At 39.5% G+C, this 23,162-nt stretch overlaps 2 protein-coding genes across 3 annotated transcripts in view; both read left to right on the forward strand.

The window, feature by feature from the left end:
* The window catches only part of LOC134746307 (uncharacterized), a 41,206-nt gene extending 32,821 nt beyond the window's left edge, over positions 1-8,385 (forward strand). Inside the window, exons 2-4 of one of the 2 annotated variants that reach the window (XM_063680693.1) lie at positions 4,087-4,192; positions 4,750-4,900; positions 5,993-8,385. In XM_063680693.1, the coding sequence (XP_063536763.1) occupies positions 4,087-4,192; positions 4,750-4,900; positions 5,993-6,315 (580 nt within the window). In that variant the 3' untranslated portion in view covers positions 6,316-8,385. Of the gene's footprint in view, positions 1-4,086; positions 4,217-4,749; positions 4,901-5,992 lie in introns of both variants that reach the window. The other variant, XM_063680692.1, reaches the window with a different exon arrangement.
* A 1,501-nt stretch (positions 8,386-9,886) lies between these two features.
* The window catches only part of LOC134746327 (rab GTPase-binding effector protein 1), a 33,713-nt gene continuing 20,437 nt past the window's right edge, over positions 9,887-23,162 (forward strand). Inside the window, exons 1-8 of the mRNA XM_063680723.1 lie at positions 9,887-10,127; positions 10,208-10,306; positions 11,845-11,982; positions 14,147-14,256; positions 18,342-18,419; positions 20,280-20,375; positions 21,422-21,482; positions 22,138-22,253. Of these exons, the coding sequence (XP_063536793.1) occupies positions 10,097-10,127; positions 10,208-10,306; positions 11,845-11,982; positions 14,147-14,256; positions 18,342-18,419; positions 20,280-20,375; positions 21,422-21,482; positions 22,138-22,253 (729 nt within the window). The 5' untranslated portion in view covers positions 9,887-10,096. The remainder of the gene's footprint in view (positions 10,128-10,207; positions 10,307-11,844; positions 11,983-14,146; positions 14,257-18,341; positions 18,420-20,279; positions 20,376-21,421; positions 21,483-22,137; positions 22,254-23,162) is intronic.

The following is a 23,162-nucleotide window of genomic DNA, read 5'->3' on the forward strand; positions in this document are numbered from 1 at the left end:
GGAATCGAGGGAACTCCTCAAATGTTAAAGGCATACATATAGTGATTTTAGTATTTTCATCAATGAATCAAGCACTTACATTTAAAAAAGTGACATTTGATGAAGTGGAACTGCTGATGATGATCAGAACGGAACTCGTCAATGACGCATAGTTCACGTTTGGCAATTTGTCCTCTTCGTTATGTTTGTTAAGCAAGTTAGGTTTCAAAAAACATTTTTGTCAAGCTCGAGTTCTGATGATGGGATCCATGAGGAATCGAGGGAACTTCTCAAATGTGAAAGGCATACATATAGTGATTTTTGTATTTTTATCAACAAATCCAGCATTTCCATTTTAAAAAGTGACATTTGATGAAGTGGAACTGCTGATGATGATCAGAATGGAACTCTTTATTGACGCATAGTTTACGTTTGGCGATTTGTCCTCTTCTTTATGTTTGTTAAGCAACTTATGTTTTTAAGACATATTTTTGTCAAGCTCGAGTTCTGATGATGAGACCCACGAGGAACCGAGGGAACTCCTCAAATGTGAAAGACATACATATAGTGATTTTTGTATTTTCAACAACAAATCCAGCATTTACATTTAAAAAAGTGACATTTGATGAAGTGGAACTGCTGATGATGATCAGAATGGAACTCTTCAATGACACATAGTTCGCGTTTGGCGATTTGTTCTCTTCCTTATGGACCCAGACCCAAACTTGGACCCGGACTCGGACCCGGACCCGGGTCTGGACATGAACCCCAACTCGGACCCGGACCCGGACCGAACTCTGACCCAAACTTGGACCCGGACAGCCGGACACGGACCCGGACTCGGATCCGGACCCAGACCCGGACCCGGAAATGCTACTAGAAAAGTGGGTTAGGTGGGTGGGTGGGTTTTGAACTGCGATTCTCACAGAACAGAACTGCTATCAGAAAAGTAGGTTAGGTTAGGTTAGAGCTGTGACCCTTACAGAAACGAAATGCTATCAGAAAAGTAGGTTAGGTTAGGTTAGAACTGCGACCCTTAGATACAAAAACGAAATGCTACTAGAAAAGTGGGTGGTTTTACCTCCTTTTCTACATAATTAGGTAAAAGATGCTGTCTTCTTCATTTCAACATCAACAATAAGTGAACTTTCAGCGGCATCCCCCATTGAAGTCGGTTTTTTTTTCTTAAAAATTATCTTGAATAACTTCTAAACTATTTATCTTACAATTATATAGAATATATATTTGAGATTCTCACAATGAGCTCTTTCATTTGATATGTAACAGGATATAGTTAGACAAACTTTATTTTTTAATTTTCTTATTTACCCCCCAAAAGTGGCCTCCGTGGGTAAAATTAATTTGTTTACGTTACATGTCCATCTTTGGGTCACAAACTTACATATGTGTACCAAATTTCAACTTAATTGGTCCAGTAGTTTCGGAGAAAATAGGCGGTGACAGACGGACAGACAGACAGACAGAAGCGCGAGTGATCCTATAAGGGTTCCGTTTCTTCCTTTTGAGGTACGGAACCCTAAAAACTAAAAAAATATCAAAATCCAGCTCTTCTATATGGCTGGTCCACAGTTGGACCACAGTGACGAACGAAATTTTTTAATTTGGGGTTCCGTCAAATATTTCGCTTTTGAAAAGGGTTACGTCACCAAAAAAGTGAGAATCGTTGCATTAGGTACTTGAAAACGTGAAGGCTACTTTACATAGCAATATGCAAATTGCAGGACATTCTCAAAATTTCTGGAAACTTTCATGACAGAATTCTCATGCAGGTTTCCACTTGAAAGTTTCCGTTCACAGCTTCCACATATATATTTATATAAAACGAATACTTACCTGCCTGTCTAGAAATAGGAAAGTTAGAAAGTACATTTGCTAACACAATTTCCACAAGTATTATAAAACATATTCAACTTGACCTATGCCTAGTATTTATATAAATACTTAGGTAACTCGGAAAGTGCAACCTTGAGTATTAGCATAAACCTCTTGCGCTGATAAGGCTTTCTATGTACAACTGGCATGACTATTTTAAATGTATTACCATGTATTACAATGCTTAGAAATAAAGGAAAAGTGGAAAAACTGACCCCCTTATATATGGATGGTATAGAAAGGATGCCAATCTCTTATGGCAGAATTGTTGCAAAAGTGACCGCTTTCAGCTTTAAATAATAGTTCCTAATCTCTCCGGTGGCGCTAGTTAGGCTCTGGGACATGAGTATAACATGAACCATATAAGCAACAAATAACCCGACCAAATTACGTAGGTTATTTTTGGTAGTATTTCGGTGTATGGTGGCGCCGCCTAATTACTGTTTTTTGATGGACACTTTTCATACATAGAGATTTGGCTCCTTTATATAGTCTCCATGCCTTTATTCATAAACGTCTACTAAAGTTGACAAGTCGCTAACAATCGTTTGTCCCTTTCTAATCGTTGATACATAAGTGTCATAGACAGAGTATAGTTAGTTATAGACATGAAACCGAGCGACCAGGGGTAAGAGAAAGACATATTCATGTATTGACCGGTTAATGTATGGCAGCATAATCCTTTTTCTCTTTCACTCTTATAAATTTCGGTATTTCGCCATCGCCTCCTACCAAGGGCCTGACACTCTTTGATAGAGAAAGATAGTCTTATTGCGATTCCAATAAGAGGAAAGAGAAAATAGTGCCATGCTTTGTCCTTATCACCGACCGGGTTTTTTTTCATGGTCGGGTTATGGCAGCAAGACTATCTTTCTCTATCAAAGAGTGTCAGGCCCTTGATAAGTGTCAATGTGTCAATTTAATTGTGCATCCAATATGATTTTGTGACAAACATATATAGTAAAAGGCACAGAACTATAAGCATAAATTTTAGGTCTGTGGTAAAAGGTGTCAAATATTGAACATACTTTCCATGGAGACTATATAAAGGAGCCAAATCTCTATGTATGAAAAGTGTCCATCAAAAAACAGTAATTAGGCGGCGCCACCATACACCGAAATACTACCAAAAACAACCTACGTAATTTGGTCGGGTTATTTGTTGGTTCATGTTATACTCATGTCCCAGACCCTAACTAGCGCCACCGGAGAGATTAGGAACTATTATTTAAAGCTGAAAACGGTCACTTTTGCAACAATTCTGCCATAAGAGATTGGCATCCTTTTCTATACCATCCATAATACTTTCCATATTCAGACCATCGATATTAAATCTCGGCCGGCGAAAGTGGTCCGGCTCCGGCGCGCTCTGACGCAACAAACATCATCCCGGTAATGAGACAATGACCTTAGCATTGCCCGATCGATAGTGATATAACTACGATAGAGATATATATATATATATATATATATATATATATATATATATATATATACGATTTCAGCTGAATGTAGACTTACTGGTTTTGCCAGTAGATCGATTGCACCAAACTGTTTGTCATCGTTAAAGAGTTCGCTAAATTTTATTGTATGGAATGTTTCATAGTAAACCGCCGCGACGCGCCGGGTGACGTTGATCAGTCTGTCTAGTGCGGATGGTGCAACTGGCACTAGGAACGTGAATTTTCAGACTGGACGTTCCGTCCTGAGGGCCTACCGCGAACCACGTTCGGCGTGTTGCCTCCCTGTCACACTTACGTACGAATTTACACAGACAGAGAGGCAACACGTCGAACGTGGCCCGCGGTAGGCCCTCTGTATTCCGTTGAGTAGAAAGTATCTGTAATTTTGTAATCCTTTGAAAGCAGCTGTTGAGCTACTGTCGAAAGAACACCGCAGAAAGAGTCGTCTGTCTATAGGTACGAGTATGAGAAGTTTACCACATCATTTGGATCCGCACGCCTCCGGAGTGTGAGCGAGACAGCAAGACACGTATATAGCGACGTCCCGCTCCCGCACTGGAGCGACGTGCGAACCAGCATCTTTTACTAATATTCGCAGTCATGGAGATGCATGGAGATCTCGGTCCCCCACTTCGTTCCGTTATCTCCGACGGTATTGATTTTCGGTCATCATAGGTTTAGAAATCAAGGAGTGTCAAAGCCTGGCCTGATAATGATAGTCTCTTTAACAATTGTTTATCTTTAATTCCAGTGACGAGGAAGACACAGAGCGTCTGCTACGCCAACTGGGCCGCATCAACAGACCTCTGGGCATCACGTTCCCGCAGATGATCAAGCTCATGGGCCAATGTCAGCAGGTAACGCCTCGGCTTCGCAAAAAGGTGACTCCACGCTTTACTTTCTCTTTTTATCTCTTTCTGTAAGAACTCGCGAAGACAAAGACCAGGCGTAGCTGGTTTCCCTAGGCCCAAGAGGTCCTGGCACTTGAAGAGATCAAATATTCGAGACATGTGTGCCGAAGGTCTCACAATTTTTATATTTTTTTAGGTAACCGAATGTCAGTGTTTCTATTTATGTAGTTCTCGAGGGATTACAGTATGGCGTTCTTCTAAAAAGGAATGTACAGTTATATAAAGGGTCGGCAACGCGCATGTCCACAACAACAGCAACTCCATAGGCTACGGTGGCCGCTTACTATCAGGCGGGCCATGGTTGTTTGCCAAGGACGTAGTATAAAAAATGTTTGGAATTCGAATCAGGGACATTCCACTCCCAATACCGATTTTAATAAATGAATATTTACCCCATAGGCCATAAAGCTCAAAGGCTATATTTGATGACAAAATCTTTCATCTTCAAGGCCTACGTATTCCTGGCAATTCCTGAAATTTTAACTAACTCTTTTTTCTTTCAGGTGGAGGGAGTAGAAGCCCACCCACACGTGACGTCACGCGGCGAAACATGGCGGGAGGGAGGAGCGGCCCGCGCTCGGCTGGACAATGGGGGGACCCATGCTGGCCTACTAGGGGGGAGTCCACTTACATTACTGCAGGGGATCATACCTGGTGGGTATATGTCACTGTAGAGGGAGCCTGTGTTTAATATCCCAGATACCAAAATGACACACTGATTGACTAATTTTCTGTCGAAGCTAATAGCTACCCCCTAATGGAACTGTCATACTCGTATAGTGTCCAGCGTAAAACAAGATTTCTGGAGGAAAGACGTTGTGAGCTTAGCTAGATAATGACCAGCGGGGATTCTCAGCTCACGCTGCATGGGATCATATACCTAATGGGTACATATTGTCATTGTAGGAGCCGTACATATTGTCATTGTAGGAGGGAGAGATAGCTGTAGCTGCAGCCTTAGGAACTAATTAGGTACCTATTAGTACACTGATAGAATATCACTATTATCTACATTACACGCAGGGCCGGATCTAGGGTAGAGCAAGTGGAGCGGCCGCTCTAGGCGCCGGATGGCAAGGGGGGCGCCAAAATGACAAATGAGAAAAAAAATAAGTTTTAAAAGACGCGAGGCCCAAAGTACGGTTCGTTTTGCTTTTGGGTAAAAAGCTTCAACGAAGGGCGCCAAAACCCGCTTTTCGCGATTTCGCTCTACCCTGATCAAGGACTCGGACCGGCACTGATTACACGGTAGATCGTCCTCATGTCTTATATTCAAAACTTGCATCATCTGCATATGCCTGTCATTATGTTGAGATTACTATACCACATTGAGGCTATTGTGTATCAGACAAAAAGATGCAGCATCAACCACTAAATTTATCATTAAATCAACACCATTTAAAATGTACGATAGCGATAAGTAAATTCTTATTGCACACACTTAGTATGATTTCAATACAATTTGAAAGATCATAGGATCAATGATCATAGGATCATGGGCAACCACAGCGTGCGGTCGCAGGTCATATTCAAATGTGGTTGATAATTTCATAATGTCACTGACACGACTCGTATAGTATGCATATTTATGCTACAATTATGCCATGCATTCTTAGGATATATTTAGGAAAAAAGTACAGTTCGCGCAAAAGGTCCGAGAAATAACAGCGGAACCCACGTACCGTATGATTTAATACGACGTAGTGAAAAATATTGAAAACTAAATGTTTTTTTTTACCTTTCCAGGCACAAAATGGTGCGGCACAGGCGACATAGCATCCGACTACCACGACCTAGGCGCCGACCGCCGCCTGGACCGCTGCTGCCGCTCACACGACCTCTGCCCCACCAAAGTCCGTGCCTTCTCCCGCCGCTACAACCTCACCAACAACTCTTTATACAGCAAATCACATTGCACATGTGATGACATGCTATTCGACTGCCTCAAACACACGAACACTTCGGCCTCGCACCTCATGGGACATATTTATTTCAACATCGTGCAGGTCCCGTGCCTCGAGGACGCGCCAAACGGCAGGAAGTTTAGGAACGCCAAGCAAGGCTTTTAGCGTATCAGCGCCATCTTGTGACGGTTCGAAATTTGCATTTCTATTCAAGGAGTGTAACAAGAAGCTGAGAATACCTAACAGTGGTGTTTGCATGAAGAATAAAAAATTGAGGCAAGGAATATGACCGTAATAACTGACTCACTTTCCCTGTCTCTTTTTAGAGGGGATTCCAGGAAAGTCAAATACCAAAGTCGCTATTTTTTAGGGAATCGTCCCGCAGAGAGAGACAGAGCGTAATGACATATAGGTCTCTACCTTGCCTCAAACATTTTTTATTCTCCAAGCAAACTTCAGTGTTATTAAATAATAAGTTTCTTGGACTGTAAATAAAGACATTTTTAACTGTGATACGCCTGTGCCTTTACGAATGCCCCGGAGGCATTATGGTGGCGCTTCATTTCATGTTGGTCAAGTATTTAATTGTGTCTTACCATACGTATGCCTACAAGTGTAAGGCAACGTCAACGCCATCTATTTGAAACTCGAGAAATTAAAAAGTACTCCACACCGATTTAGGTAAAATACTTCAACCCGCCAACCCCATTGATTGAGATAAAATTAGTGTCCGACCGAAACATGTTTTTTTTTGCCGGAACCGAAACCGAAGCTTTCGCTCTAGTTTCGGCCGAAACCGAAACTCTTGTAGACTTGTTAAAATCGTTGAAAAAATGTCATAAAAAAGCTTTTATATACCAATATTAAGCCCGCTCAAGACTACGCGGATTCGCGCCGCGATTCCCACACGAGTGTGGAGGACCCGTTAAGACTGCGTCGACCATCCAGTGGCGCCCTCATCAGGGGAATAGTGTTTTCTAATAAACCAATTAATTTCGGTCTTTGTCACATAGTTTAGTTTCATAGTACGAAGTACCATATCGTAACTTTCGGCCCGGCCGAAAGGTTCGGCTGTTTTTTAGCCGAAACCGAAACTACGGCCGAAACATAATTTTTTTCCCGAAACTGGCCGAAACCGAATCTTCGGTCTGACACTAAATAAAATATTCTTTTTCTCGGTGTGGAAGCACCAACAAACAAATGAAGTGCTACCTATAGATAGACAGTGGCGCTATATAAAATGGTTTGACGAATGCATTATCATGGCAATTTAGTTATAAGGGCGTATCAACTTTTTGACCGACACAAATCATCCACACCTTCTTAACTTCGTTTGTACACCTTTGAATTTAATAATGGCTCTTTTATGTTTCAGTTTGTGGATTTAAGGCCCAAATTATAAATATGATACTATGTAGAGTCAAACCAAGAAAAGTTTGCAGAGATTTTGACAGCACATGCAGTGCAGGTCATGGAGACTATATAAAGGAGCCAAATCTCTATGTATGAAAAGTGTCCATCAAAAAACAGTAATTAGGCGGCGCCACCGTACACCGAAATACTACCAAAAACAACCTACGTAATTTGGTCGGGTTATTTGTTGCCTTATATGGTTCATGTTATACTCATGTCCCAGAGCCTAACTAGCGCCACCGGAGAGATTAGGAACTATTATTTAAAGCTGAAAGCGGTCACTTTTGCAACAATTCTGCCATAAGAGATTGCGATCCTTTCTATACCATCCATAGTGCAGGTGTTATTTTAAACTTTTATGAATTATTAAATTATGACGAAATAACACTGGCACTGCGTCGTGCTGGCAAAATCTCTGCAGACTTTTCTTGGTCTAACTCTAGCTATATTATATAGCCCTTGGTAACTCCAGAGACATTTGGAGTAACGCAAGAGACACTCAAAACTATCTGTCGAAAAGTTGATTCGCCCATAATTCATTGGTTTTCAAGTGATATTTTCTGTCAAGCTCTATAGATTTATGGTGAATGAACAAATTATAGAAAACCTTACTTGAAAAGCGATCAAAAACACAATACTAATTATTTATTTGTAGACAATTGTAGAGAACAAGTTGTGAACTAAAAGGCACCAAAATGACGATTTTGTTTGAACCAAATGATTCAAATTTATTTATTCAGTAGCACATTGTAATAGATCAAAGGTATTTTGTGATTATAAAATAAATGCGGTTTATACCAAATAAAACTATTTATTTAAACATTGTGTTGTTTTTTTATGGTTTTCTATTTACCTATCCTCCTATATATAAGTCCTTCTGTAAAGAAAAAACAAGTCACTAATTAATAAAGATTGCATCCGCAACATTGTTATATGGCGCTTTGATCCCTACTAAGAATAAGATGATAAACATTCTGTAGATATATTTTAATGTAGGTATATGCAAGTTTTGAAACAAAAAAACAGCAAACAAGGCCCAGGGATTGCAACTCGTTGTTATATTTACATGTCTTCTAGATATCAAGATATTATTTTTGTAGGAAGCTAATGGCCATCACGCATCGAGTTGTTGTCGCTGCTCAGCGAGATTTCCTAGACACCACGCGCTAAATGACATCGTCCGGAGGGCCCTAATATCCGCGAAAATCCCGTGTGTTTTGGAACCACCTGGCCTCTGTCGCACCGATGGCAAACGGCCGAACGGGTTAACTTTAGTGCCAACTGACAGAAGGGGAAGCTGTGGGACGCAATGTGCGCTGCGTCAGGTCAGCATCAGCACTTTCGCCGCCTCATCGGACGGCGCAGACCACAGACAGCCGGTGTCGGGGCAGAGTTGCCAACGGCTATATTGGTATAGGTCAATTAAATGAGAGTAGACGTACATTATTGCAACTTATTATCCCTGTTAATATATCAGCATACAGTGAAGACTGTATGTGTGAGACTGTGAAGATGTGAACGCCTGCCTTTATGTATCAGCATAGAGTAACTTATACTAGAGCGGTACTGTCATAGTAAATTTTGTAGCCCCAGTAAATTCACTGCCATCTGTCGACACACTTTAAAACTAAAAATGAAGATTTATAAAAATACGATAGAATGTATTTAAATATAGATAAATGTTTTTTTTTATTTGCATTAATTATTTTTATGATTTTGACCCATGTTCTTTCACTGATATGCGTTAAAATTGTTAAATAACAAACGAAACCGTCAACGCCATCTATACGACTGTAGGCCAAAACTAGTAGCGCCCTCTGAACGAGAATCAAATATTCTTGATTTTCGAGGCACGTTTTTTCCTTAGACTGTATCCATCTATATATTACAGAGTTATATATATCCATCTTTGGTATCAGGCAAAGTTTCTTTCATGTCTAGGAAATATTTTAAAACTGTGTTCGAAGCTTTGTTTCGACGTATAATTATATTAGTCTAATCACATCACTAAATACGTCATTGTTTTCAAACATGAAATAAAGTAAATAAACCACGCTACATATTAGAAATTTAGCGCCATATGAAATTTATTTTTTTAATGGCAACTCTCATCCACTAGCCGAGTATTGCCCCTGCAATTTAAGCAACGTGTACACTGTACACACAGAAAACAATAAAAATATGTGTACACTGGCAGTTTTTGGATAAATAGAAAAATATAATAAACCTTCATTTAGAAAAAAGAGAATGAAATTACATTTTAGATTCTTTTTTTATAAAAAATGTAATCAGTGGCTTACAGCTTTACATGGGTAATGCTGTTTGCGGAAAGAATCTTAGTCCGTCTACAGTGATGGAATAAAAAAAACCGGAAACGTCACTCAAGAGAAAACGTCAAATAACGTGAATATTTTTTCATCCTGTCTTACCTTTATTTTCTTATATATGATCTATTAATTAGGTTCTATAATGCTCAAGTTGCGATGATCTCAGTGGTTTAGTTAACTAGTGCTCGAGAGTAGTGACTCACAGGATGTCGGACGACACGAACGAAGTATCGAAAGGTGTGTTTTTGAGTTGGTATAGACCTAATTTGAGGATGTCTTGTGTTCAGCTGGAGGCTGAGTGGTGTTTTTGTTTCAAGTGGAGAGCAGCGGCGGGGCGGAGGAGGCTCGGCGCGGCTTGGAGGAAGAGTTTAATGTCCAGCGCGCCCGAATGAAAGAACTTTTCTTGCAGAAGGAAGGTTTGTAGACTTCGTAGTAACAGGCGCGGGTCGTGCTCTTGCTATGCTAATAATTTGTCAATTTTAATAGCTTGTCCTTGTTTGGTGCATGTTTCTGGGTTTCTGATGTGTTTTTGTCTATTAACATTTTTGTGTTGATATTAGAAGAGTGTAGGTCAGTTTTTAGTAGAAAATATTAGTCTGCTATATCCCATGATATTGTTTGTATAATGTTTGAACAGTGTTTATAAAGTAATTCATATTAACAGCAATCATACACAAAATGACAAATTTATTAAGGTCTAACTTAATAAGTTTTGTATTAGAAACATACAAATCAACTCTTTCGATCCTTTACAACGTAAATCTGATGCTTTAATTTAATGGATAAAAGGCCAAAATATATTCAAAATGAAACTCCCTGTTCTAAACTTTTTTGTTTATGTTGTATTATGTCTTTGTGTTGTAACCATACCTCGGAAATGTGCTAATTTACACTACCCTCGCCTCATAAATATGTTTATCTTATGTTTCCTATTCAGAAGTTAATATTATATGTTTAAGATGTTTTTATGCAACTGTATTTACTTGATATTGTTTTAGTCATGTGATTAGCCGGGTCCACACAGAGCGAGCATATGGCGCGAGGCAATTTCCTCGCCCACAAAAACTGCCAGTGTAGACGTGCCTTGCCTCGGCCGAGGCACTAGCTGTCCTAGTTTTTAGGCTTCCATACCCAAAGGGTAAAAACGGGACCCTATTACTAAGATTCCGCTGTCTTGTCTGTCCGTCTGTCACCAGGCTGTATCTCATGAACTGTGAGAGCTATACAGTTGAAGTTTTCACAGATGATGTATTTCTATTGCCGCTATAACAACAAATACTAAAAACAAAATAAAATAAATATTTAAGTGGGGCTCCCATACAACAAACGTGGTTTTTTCGCTGTTTTTTGCGTAATGGTACGGAACCCTTCGTGCGCGAGTCCGACTCGCATTTGGCCGGTTTTATATAGACTAGTTTATTTAGGTTCTTATGAAGTAATTAATAAAGCTGCACTAAGCATAATCCTGTGTCTGCATTTGAAAACTCATTCAATTTTATACATGGCTCTTTTAATAACAATAGGTAATATTACGAAAAACTCTGCGTAGAGTGCGCCACTAGCACAAACAGAAAGCCTACCGTGGAACACGAAATTCGAAATTTCGTTCCCTGCCTCTCTATCACTCTTGCATATCCGAGCGATAGAGTGGCAGATAACGAAATTTCAATTTTCGCGTTTTGCGGCAGCAGGCCCTCTGTAAACAAACCTCCTTGATATTTATTCGGAACAAATTATCTGTGAAAATTTGTCAAAAAAATACTGTTTAAGGCACAGTATGTATAAGTTACTCTATGGTTTACGATAAGTGCTAGTGCTGCACTCTGGCGACAGAACATTGACATTGGGGGGAGTAATACCGTCCTATTGAAATACTTTAAACACATATTTGGCAGAATATGCTTAGTGTGTGGGCAATAAATAACAGTTACCTTTATTTTCATGCAAATTGCAGAGGAGCTCCGGGCCCAGCAACTGGAACGTGAACAGCTGCAGTCGGAGGTGCTCGGGCTCCGCGAGGAGCTGGCCCAGCTGCAGACATTGGCGGAGAACCAGAAGTCCCATATCCTCAACCTGGACTTGATTGTCAATGGTGAGTCCCAGCTTCATTCTGTACTTGGAGTTTCACCTTGTATTGATGATGAGGATAAATAAAATTATTTGATGTTATGGTCCTTAAGTTAGACTTTCTATTCTGTACTCCATTCCATTATACACGCCAGTAATGGAATTTCGTAAAACTTTTCAGATTAGGCCCCTTGAGGCAATTGTTGGTTTTTAGGGTTCCGTACCCAAAGGGTAAAAACGGGACCCTATTACTAAGACTCCGCTGTCCGTCTGTCTGTCACCATGCTGTATCTCATGAACCGTGATAGCTAGACAGTTGAAATTTCCACAGATGATGTATTTCTGTTGCCGCTACAGCAACAAATACTAAAAAGTACGGAACCCTCGGTTGGCGAGTCCGACTCGCACTTGTCCGGTTTTTTAATAGAGATGAGATAATTATTCGGTATTTGGCATATTCAGCAAGTTTTCCAATGTTCGTATTCGGCCGAATAATTAGGTTAAAGGTGTCGAATATTCGGCAAATATTTTTTAAATGTTTATCTTGTTGAAACACTGTAAAACGTATGTTCCTCCAGTACTTTCTTTCATTAGGTGACATTTTCCCATTGTCATTAAAACAATAGGTATGATGTGATGAGACATGTTGAATCCATGGCATGTTTTGATTATTTAACCTAAGCCCTTTGACCAGTTAACCTAAGAAGTAATTTATCTCTAGTTGGTAATGCAATTGGAAGCGTTTTTAAATGGTTATTAGAATGATACAGATGAACCGAATAATTCGGCCGAATATTCGTATTCGGCTATTCCATTTTCAGCCCATCTCTAGTTTTTAAGAAACACTTGGTTGAAATAGAAATGGCCAACCTTTTACTCCGACAGCAATATCCTATTTCCTGACTTATGCAGTAGTGTACTATTCCTGCAAATGACACATTTTGGGCATATCATTTAATAGGATTGATTATCTGATTTGTATTATAAATATAGCTAATTAGAATAATGAGAAAATGAGCGTTGATTTTAATTTATTTAATGAAATTGATAACGTTTTCTCTGGCTGCATTCAGTGGTTGATGTTCTAACAAAATAGCTGTGTAAGTTGTGTTTGCCACAATGCTGCCATCTTTCTGTCTCTGGGGATCAGAAAGTAAGTACATATACAATAAAAATCATGAATAGGCCATGTCCTTACGTCCCACCGCTGGGCACAGGCTTTTTCTCAATGTAGAAGAAACTGAAGTATAGTCTATATTCTGTTTTTTTATTCCGTAGACTAAAATGACATTTCATGTGGTACTAAGAAATGTCATCTCATACAAATGAAACGTCATTTTAGTCTACGGAATAAAAAAACAGACCTTAGATAATGTCGATTTTTTCTGAAGTATATGAGAAGATGGACTCGCCTCAGAATTTCACGAGAAACGCCTCTTCTAATAGTTCTGAAAAGGCTGAGAAAGTTATATTGGGTCTGCTAATATTTCATGACTTTGCTAACAAATTGGCAGTATATTCTCGATCTTTACGGATTTGATTGAATTAGCTGCCATACAAGGCAAAAGCATGGAATGCCCCAGTCAAGTTAGGCCGGTGATCTTTTCAAGATCGTAAGGACCCGTGACGCAGCGCTCGTCATCATTGTGGAGGCGTAATGTTTACTGTAGTGTGACTAGTGTGTGTGACCACTGAAGCAACCACAGCGCGCCGTTGCAAGTACACTCCGCGGCCCTACATTGTGGATGTAGATCCTACATCTGATATCGGATCGGGTGTTAAAACGCTCTTATTCGTGGGATGACCCTTTCGGCTGATATGATGATTGATTACAGAGACCAAAGCGCGGTACTGTCATAGTAAATTTTGTAACCACAGTAAATTCACTGCCATCTATCGACACACTTTAAAACTAAAAATGAAGAGTTATAAAAAATACGATAAAATGTATTTAAATATGGATAAAAAAAAATATTTGCATTAATTATTTTTATGATTTTGAACCATGTTCTTTCACTGATATGCGTTAAAATTGTTAAATAACAAACGAAACCGTCAACGCCCTCTGTACGAGAGTAGGCCAAAGGTAGTGGCGCCATCTGATCGAGAATCAGATTTTCGTGATTTTCGTGGCACGTTTTTTCCTTAGACTGTATCCATCTATTACGGAGTTATATCTATCTTTGCAGAGACGGTGTCGGCGTCTTCAGCAGTGACAGAAGAGGCGCGGCAGCTGCGCGTGCGGTGCGCTGAACTTGAGCACCAGCTGCGGTTGCAACAGCTACAACAACAGCAACAGGTATGGCGGTCTTCACATTGGATGCGAATCCGCTCGTCGCTCCGGTGTGCGAGTGGGACTGCGCTATGTACGCAAGTAGCGTTGTCACTCTTATACGCCGGAGCGACGTGCGAATTATCATCAGTGATAAATGCGTAAGATATAATATATCGTGTTTTAAAGCATCAATAACTGAGACTATCTGAATAGTCCTACAGCCTTGCTAAACGACTAATTGTGACGTTTTCAACCAAAAGGTACCACATTGTCGGTTGTCGATAAGGTTGATTTCTAATTGAAGCTATATGGAAATAGCGCCTTACTGACAAGCAACAATAAGTACCCTTTTGGTTGAAAATGGCACAATTTATATCTAAGTCATATGGGGCATTTTCTATGAAAAGGGACCTTATTGTCGATGGCGCTTACGCCGTACAGCGTCGCGCGGCATTGTAATTATATCAGAGCATTGTTAATAATGGCGTAAGCGGCATCGACAATAAGGTCCCTTTTTATAGAAAATACCACATATTTTTAAATTAAAGGAAAAATCGAAGGAATGGAAATATTCGCACTTAAAATATGAAGGTAGGTACAGTCAAGCAAGTGTAAAAATATGGGTACACTCATCATACTCAAAAATATGTCCCATAGCTCTAATGTCGACGACTATGGGACATATTTTTGAGTGAACTGTATGCACCCATATTTTTACACTTGACTGTACATATTTTATTTTCAAAATATCTCACTCCTTCAGTTTTTCCTTCCAAATTTGTTTATTTTTTTAGTTTTGTTTAACCTTTTCGACGCCGTGACAAACACAAAAGCAGTCATCCAGACGCCACGTCACCGAAGTGTCAAAACTGAAATTAAACTTTATGCATATGCAAGTAGGACTGTAGGTCTATGTTGCTCTGTGGTCTATGACCGATTAATCGGTCTTTGGCGTTGAACCTACGTTGCGTATATATTGGTCATTGGCGTCCAAAAGGTTAATGAGCGTATCCAAATAGACAAAAACACCTCCGTCACATAGGGAACCATTGCCAATATAAAAATATCACCTCAAATACGATACCTCTTTGTCGCCGGTGTTTGTCACCGCTACCGAGTGAGTGAGTGAGTCAGCACTCAGCCAAGCCAACTACTGCCGCTAATTGTTATCGCGACCAGCTGAACACGTATTCGTTATCAATACGCCGCTTATCGCATTTACAACGTTACACACCAAATGCTAATTTCGATAGCGGAACTGGCTCATTAAAAAGTGCGATATTAGGATGCGAGAACACACTTTTGGTCAAAAAATATATATAAAACTCCCGTGAGACTCAAACATATTAGATTATTTTAAACCGAGTCACTCACGTATTATTAAGTCGAATAGCTCGACATGTTTCGGTCCAACGCCGCGCCCTCGACCAGTGAAGACGTGTCGTGTCTCCGTGAAGACGGTCCTCGTAAATTGGACCGAAACATGTCGAGCTATTCGACTTAATAATACGTGAGTGACCCGGTTTAAAATAATCTAATAAAAAATATATACTTTAGAATTTAATATTTTCACTACAGGTTCTATTTTTATTGGTGGTACAAAGTTTTTTTAGTAGTAGCTAATATGGACAAATATTTTATTTATTTATTAAGATTTGGTGTGTCAGAATAGATGCCTATTTTAAATGATTAGTATTGTTTTATAGTAAAACCTTGTCGTGAGTTCTTTTATTAAAGTGAAAAACATTGATGTGCCAATTTGCTGTAACGAATGCTTACAATTATAAGACAAATCTACATTAAAAGCAGTTTTAGCTTAAGGCAAAATAAGAAAAACGGTCTATAGTATCTCAAAATTTCGGAGAGGAGTTTTTTATACAGGCTGGCCAAAAAATATGTAAATTCCCGTTGCCTGGAAGATTTTGGGATTATACTGAGCAACTTTTACTACGGGACCAACCCCGAAATCGTGAAAAAAAATTTGGCTGTTTCATACATTTTGGCTGGTCCATTTTCTATGGGAGGGTAATTTTTTTTTCGCGATTTCGTGGTTGGTCCCATAGTAAAAGTTGCTCAGTATAATCCCAAAATCTCCCTGGCAACGGGAATGCACATATTTTTTGGCCACCCTGTATATATTCTTCTGTATTTAAAATGAGTGTGCACCAGCCTTAGTCTTATCGGCACCGAAATTCAACCGATACTTCGACAAAAATGTACAGGCGGATTTATTACCATTATCGTTACCTAAAAAAGTTTGTACTTACACACAACAGACAAACACGCTTGAACTTAACTTTGTAGTATAGCTAAAGCTAACTAAAACACTGTTAATTTTCCAATCTCAAGTTATTAAATAATATTGAAGATTATTTTTCATAGGTCAATGCGGCCAAATCTGTCTGCGGGGAAATACAGTATACACGAGCGTATTTTTTTTTTCAACCGTAGGAAATTGGGGTCAATCTACTCTTGATTGCTGAAATTAAAAGCAAACGCTGCGTTGTCTATTAAGTTGACAATTGTGTACTTATTATTGGGCCTACCGCGAAGTCCGCGAACCACGTTCGACGTGTTGCCTCCCACTTGCCGTGTTGCACTTACGTACGAATTTACAAGTGCGACAGAGAGGCAACATCTCGAACGTGGTTCGCGGTAGGCCCTCTAAAATTCCCGCAGACGGATACGGATTTCGCCACGATGACCTTCATTAAGAAAATTCACCTACGTATTAAATACACTCGATAATATCTTAATGGAGTTGGCAACTGTCAAATGTTTGCAGAGATGGCGCCATCATAGCTTGCCCTTTTTTCTATGAGATTTGGCTTAAAGGGCTGGCATCCAGGGCATTAAAAAAACAAAAATTTGACACAATTCTAGGGATTGACGGGGCAAGCTATGCTTGCGCCATCTGCTAATTATTTCGACCGGCCAACCCTATTCTACAAAATATTCAATAATACTTTTGTATTGAATAGTTATTAAATTATTATTATTTACAACGACGGGACTTAATCGCGTAAACTAAGTTTTATTTTAATAATAATGAGTAAAAATCGTGAAAGTTTAAATCAGAGTTATTAAATTAATTCAAAGAAACATTCTTTAAAAGAATTCGGCCTGTATATACAAACGAGTCTACAATACTGTTAGTTGCTTGTCGCTCGCGCAACATTTCTATTGCCTCGACCTTTTTTCCTTAAATATATAATTTATTTGTTCTGTGGTAAAAGTAGTTATATATTTAAAAAAAAGTAGTTTAATACTGATTGCTGCTTACCGGAGGATAGCAAGCACACAAATGAAAACGTTTTGTATGTGTTTTAACATTTGTGATTTTTTAGTTTAGTGAGATGCAATAAGTTGGATCATTTAAAGTATTACTGGACCACTTTAGTTTTGCGATGTCAAGCAGAGATGCAACACGGAATAAGTGCGAAATGAATAATCGGTATTAAAAGACGGAAAAATAATTATAAATTATGTTTAATCCGTTGGTGGAAATATTTTTTTTATTGTGGCATTTTACAAAAATATTTAACTGAAACATCTAACGCGTTACGGTTATAAACTTTAAATTAATTATTTATCGGTAATCTCGTCTTATCTTTGAGGGGCGGACACGGATACGAGTAATAACACTGGATTGTTTACACAAAGAAAATGATTTGAAAAACTATGTTGATATTGTGTGCTGTGTCATTTCTAAATTAATAAAATACTTGGTAATTTAAACGGATTATATCGTATAAATATAAATACGTCTCGACATTAGAGCCAGTACTTTAGGGGTGGGACGGGGAATTTCAACCCGTTTAAAATGTGTTATTAGACTTGTGTGTTATGATATACTGACTCACTTACTCCGTTGGCTCGGCGAAATGAGACTTGGCCTCCGACACAAGACGGCGCCACTTTTCTCGATCCTCTGCGACCTCTCGCCAATATCATATGAAACTCTCGTGATATGAAACTTACAAAAGTTCGCGACAAATAACTTTGTGTAATCCGGTGAGCGAGATCTCACGATGTCGACGCAGTTCGGCGAGGTTTCGCTCATGGACGACCTGAGCGAGGGCATTGACCGAGCGCGTGCCATTTGGCAGGACGTGAGCATCGCGCCCGCCACGCTGGTGCGCTCGCTGGCGCGCCGCCTCGTCGACCAGGAGGAACAGCCTAAGAAGGTACATCTTTACATACTTTTACTAACTTTAAACCACAGAAATAAATATACCATAGAAGACGCAAATGCATCTACTTCGCGTGTCGGAAACCCCGACCAAGCGTCGAGGTTGACCGTCGCTCTTTACAGTCCACGCCGGTTGTTGCAGCCGGACGTCCGTGAAAACTTAAAATATGCTTGCATGATAATTAACTGCAAAAGCCCAATAATCGCGAGCACCCAAAGGCAAGAACATATTTCCTATCACAGATAAGCAATTTTAAAATTATATTATGCGTAAATTTTGTATGAAAAAGTCGACACGCTTGGTTTACAGATCGTGGTATTTGCGTCATCTAACGTATATATAAAATTTGTGCTTTAAACCCTTGTACTAACTTTAAATCCTTGGAGGATATAACCAACGGAGACGCCTTGTCTTTAATTTGCTGTACAAAAAAGTCTGCCAATTTTTGCGGGGGAGGGGAACGTTAAATGTATACGTAACGTCAAAATAGCTAAACATAAGTCCATACATTGTGTATTGTGACCATTGGCCGACTATTTTCGACAGAGGGAAACGCCTGTTAATGGCTACTACAAGATACAAGACATTTATTGGTAAAAGTTTAATGTTTTACAGGTCAGTAATTAGGTAGGTACATAGTAGGTACAACATTTCTAGAGTAAGTATTTATGTCACTTAAAACTTAATTATTATTAAATAAAACATATTTTAAGCAAAGCAGGTTCGTAAACAGTAGACAATAGGGTCGCATATGGCTTAACAAGTCATCATTTTAATTTATAAGGTATAAACTTGCTTATACATATTAATTTGTAGATAAATTACTTAGGGTTAGTACACGTTTCAACAAATTCGTCGACGCTGTAGCATGCTAAGTCAGTTAACATTGTTTTAAGATTTCGGTCTAACTTTTTATCCGTTTTAGCTAATTTTATTTCCTCAGGTAGCAAGTTATACAATTTTAGGCCTAAGATCCCAAGTGACTTTCGGGCCTTTGCAAGCCTGCACCGCGGGACGATTAACCGGTTATTTCTACGGGCCTGGGAATGGGTAGCGTATTGATCCACGTTTGCCCTAACGTACTTACATGCGGTTAATATGTAAGCATTCGGAAGAGTGAGAATCTTATGCTGTTTAAATAAACTTTTTGCGGGATGATCATATGGCTTTCCGCTAATGATACTCCGTTTGGTTATTTCCTCTAAGCTTTAAACCGTGTCTTGAAATTTACCGTACTTCCGTAATTCCGATGGCAGTACAGTAATTATGTAACACCTGGTGCTGATATAATGATGCAATCGGATGGTGGCGTCATAAAACTAATCTACGAAATAACACAAACACAAAGAAGACGAATTATACAGTGAGCAAAGTGGTTCAAAGATATTAGCAGTATCTTGTGTGGCTGGGTTCGAATCCCGTTACGGTTATTTATTTGTGTGAAGAGCGGATGGATGCGAAGCGATATTTTTTTGAGATATGGTTTTTATTTTTAACCCAAAAATACATGAAATACATGGCAAGTTGGCAATTCGCTGCCACAATATTACAGGGTTCTAGTTCTATGTTACATTTTCAAGATAGTTGAAATTCGACTTAATGTCACTTATGATAAAGTTCAAATTTCAGTTCGATTAAAATGAAACATAGAACCCTGTAATATTGGGGCAATGAATTGGCAAGGTTTAGTAACTGACTTTCAGGAAAGATACTAAATTAAACTTTATAAACTAAAGATAAGGTAGAAAAAGATCATCAAAAATAGTATCGAATTTCTGACTAAATATGTTTTTTTTTTAATACGAGTTCTAGTACATTTTATTGTTACAATGATTTTGTTCATTTTATGTTCAGCCCACGGAAGATGGCGACCTGCAGCGCTACGAGACGGAGATCAGCCAGCTCAAGAATAAGTTACGAGAGACAGACGCACAACTACAGGAAGCACTTGTGAGTAGATCTACCACATCACATATCCATCTACCTACCGGTTGTATCGCGGTGGAAAGACAATGTTACGCGTTTCGGTGGCTGCCATTCCTCAACCCACCAACGGAGCGGCAGCTGACGTTCACGAGGGTTCATCATACAAGTTATGCGAGTTTTCGCCCGGGAGGCGATGACTGACGAAATTTGCGCCTGGCCCGTACATATTCTAAACCTTATTGTAAAGACATAAGGTACTGTGATGGTCAGTTAATAGTGTTTGTGCGCATTTTTTTGCAGTTTTTAATAATAGTAGATTGTACAACAAGGGCATAAAGCGATCCATTGTTACCCGAGGCAATTTATTGGTCCGAGGGCAGCGATAACCAATATAGTCGAGGATAAAAATGGACATTTATGCCTGAGTTATACACTGCTTTTCACTTCGATTGTGAGTAAAATATACAAAAATATCCAATATTTTAGGTTATCTTACCATATTTATTCAAGGCTAAAGAAATTTATACTCGGACCAGTCGGAAGCACGGGGCACGCCGGTCGGGGGCGCGCCGGCACGCGGCATGGCTGGCAGTTTGTATGGCAGATTTTGGACTTTGTTGCTAAGACAATAAGGGTTGTAATAGATGATTTTACTTTATGCTCTAGAACATAATAAGCAACTTTATATAACATTTAAAACTTTCGCGGTTTAAACACATATTAAATCACATTTAGAAACGGGTCTATCGCGAATTTATTTTGTTACCTTTATTTACCGACGTTTCGTTCCGTTTCAGTGAAACCTGTGTCGAAACGTCGGTAAATAAAGGTAACAAAATAAATTCGCGATAGACCCGTTTCTAAATGTGATTTAATAAGCAAGCAAAGATTTGAGAAGAAAATCCAGGCGCAGTAGACATCCACAGTTCTAGGAGTTTCAAGAGAGCAAATGTTTTTAGTTGTCTAAGATTATTTTTGGGTGCCTTGAAGAGTCGCAATCGTACCTCCCCAGCAAGTTAATACTTAGCTTGTGGCGAATTGATTTCACAATACGGTTGTTTATTTTTCAGAGGAGTAAAACAAACCATCCCACGCCCGCACACGCGAGTGGAGACACGAGGACAGACCCAGGTTAGTACATTAAACAAGTTTCAATTCGTTTTATCATTGTTTATTCTTGTGTACTACATACGACTTTTATATACAGACTTTGTCCGATGATGTTATATAAGATAAATATTTGGCCCAAACACGCGCGGAAATATGGGCGTCATGTTCCTTTTAATATACCTACATAACAGGTCTAGTGAGTCATCAGACGTCAAATTCTACAATATTCTTTTCACTTCAGCAGCACGAACAAGCCTACTTTCGTCACTCCAGGGAGTGAAACAAAGTAGCTTTTTAATTTAGTGAAGAACATGAACTGCCACTTCATACTTCTATTACAAATTCGTTTTTTTTTTGTTTCTCTGTATTATTCTGTGTAATTCAAAATACATTTTAACCTTTAATATGTTCTCACTAGAAAAAAAAATTAAAAAAAAAGTGAAAAATTATATGTGCAACACGAGAGCAAAGTTATTTTACATCTCGTGTTTTTGAGTCCCTCGCTACGCTCGTGATTCAATTATTGAATCTTTCGCTTTCTCGGGAGTCGGGACTCAAAATAAACACTCGCAAGAAAAAACAACTTTCTTCTCTTGTTGCACAAATAACTATTGTACATATTTCCTTGCCTGTTTATACATATATCCCATTGTTGTTACTATTGTTCATTGAGCAGACGGCGGGCGCGCTTGTGACATGTGTGCTAACTATGAGAAGCAGCTGGTGCACGAGCAGCGCGAGGCCGCTACGGCTAAAGACCGCGCCGCCATGCTGGAACACGCTCTCAAATTGGTAAGTCTATAAAAAAAACCGGCCAAGTGCGAGTCGGACTCGCGCACCGAGGGTTCCGTACTTTTTGGTATTTGTTGTTATAGCGGCAACAGAAATACATCATCTGTGAAAATTTCAACTGTCTAGCTATCACGGTTCATGAGATACAGCCTGGTGACAGACAGCGGAGTCTTAGTAATAGGGTCCCGTTTTTACCCTTTGGGTACGGAACCCTAAAAAATGGTAGCGGAACCAGAATGAAAAATCTTCGGACATTTTTTCTCTTAGGCCGCGGTCTGGATGTACGCTCGTATCGCCCAAAACCATAGACATAGTATAGTATAGACGCGGCACCGAGCGAGCGTAAGAGAAAGAATATTCATATAAAATTTGGGCAGCATAGGATTTTTTCTATTTCACTGTTATAAATTTCGGTATTTTGCCTCCTACCCCATATGGAGTACTGTTCTCATCTCTGGTCTGGCGCTCCACAATACCAGCTCCTTCCCCTTGACTCCATCCAACGTCGGGCAGTTCGTATTGTCGGCAATTCCGAACTTACTGACGGCTTAGAACCTCTTAGTCTTCGGAGAGACGTTGGCTCTCTTTGCATGTTCTACCGTCTGTACAATGGGGAATGTTCCGAAGAACTTTTTGATCTGGTGCCATCGTCTCGTTTCTATCACCGCACCTCCCGCCAAAGGAGCAAAGCTCATCCTCACTTCTTAGACACATGGCACACCATGAATAAGCGGGCATCCCGCTCGTTTCTTCCCAGAACGTGCAGAATGTGGAATGAGTTGCCTCCTGAGGTATTTCCTTTGTGCTACGACATGGGATTCTTCAAGAAGCGGGTATTTAGGGTTCTCAAGGGTCGGCAATGCTTAAGTGGCTCCTGTGATGTTGCTTACGTCCATGGGCGACGATGAC

The sequence above is a fragment of the Cydia strobilella genome, chromosome 12 (genome assembly GCF_947568885.1).
Source record: "Cydia strobilella chromosome 12, ilCydStro3.1, whole genome shotgun sequence".
NCBI lineage: Eukaryota > Metazoa > Arthropoda > Insecta > Lepidoptera > Tortricidae > Cydia > Cydia strobilella.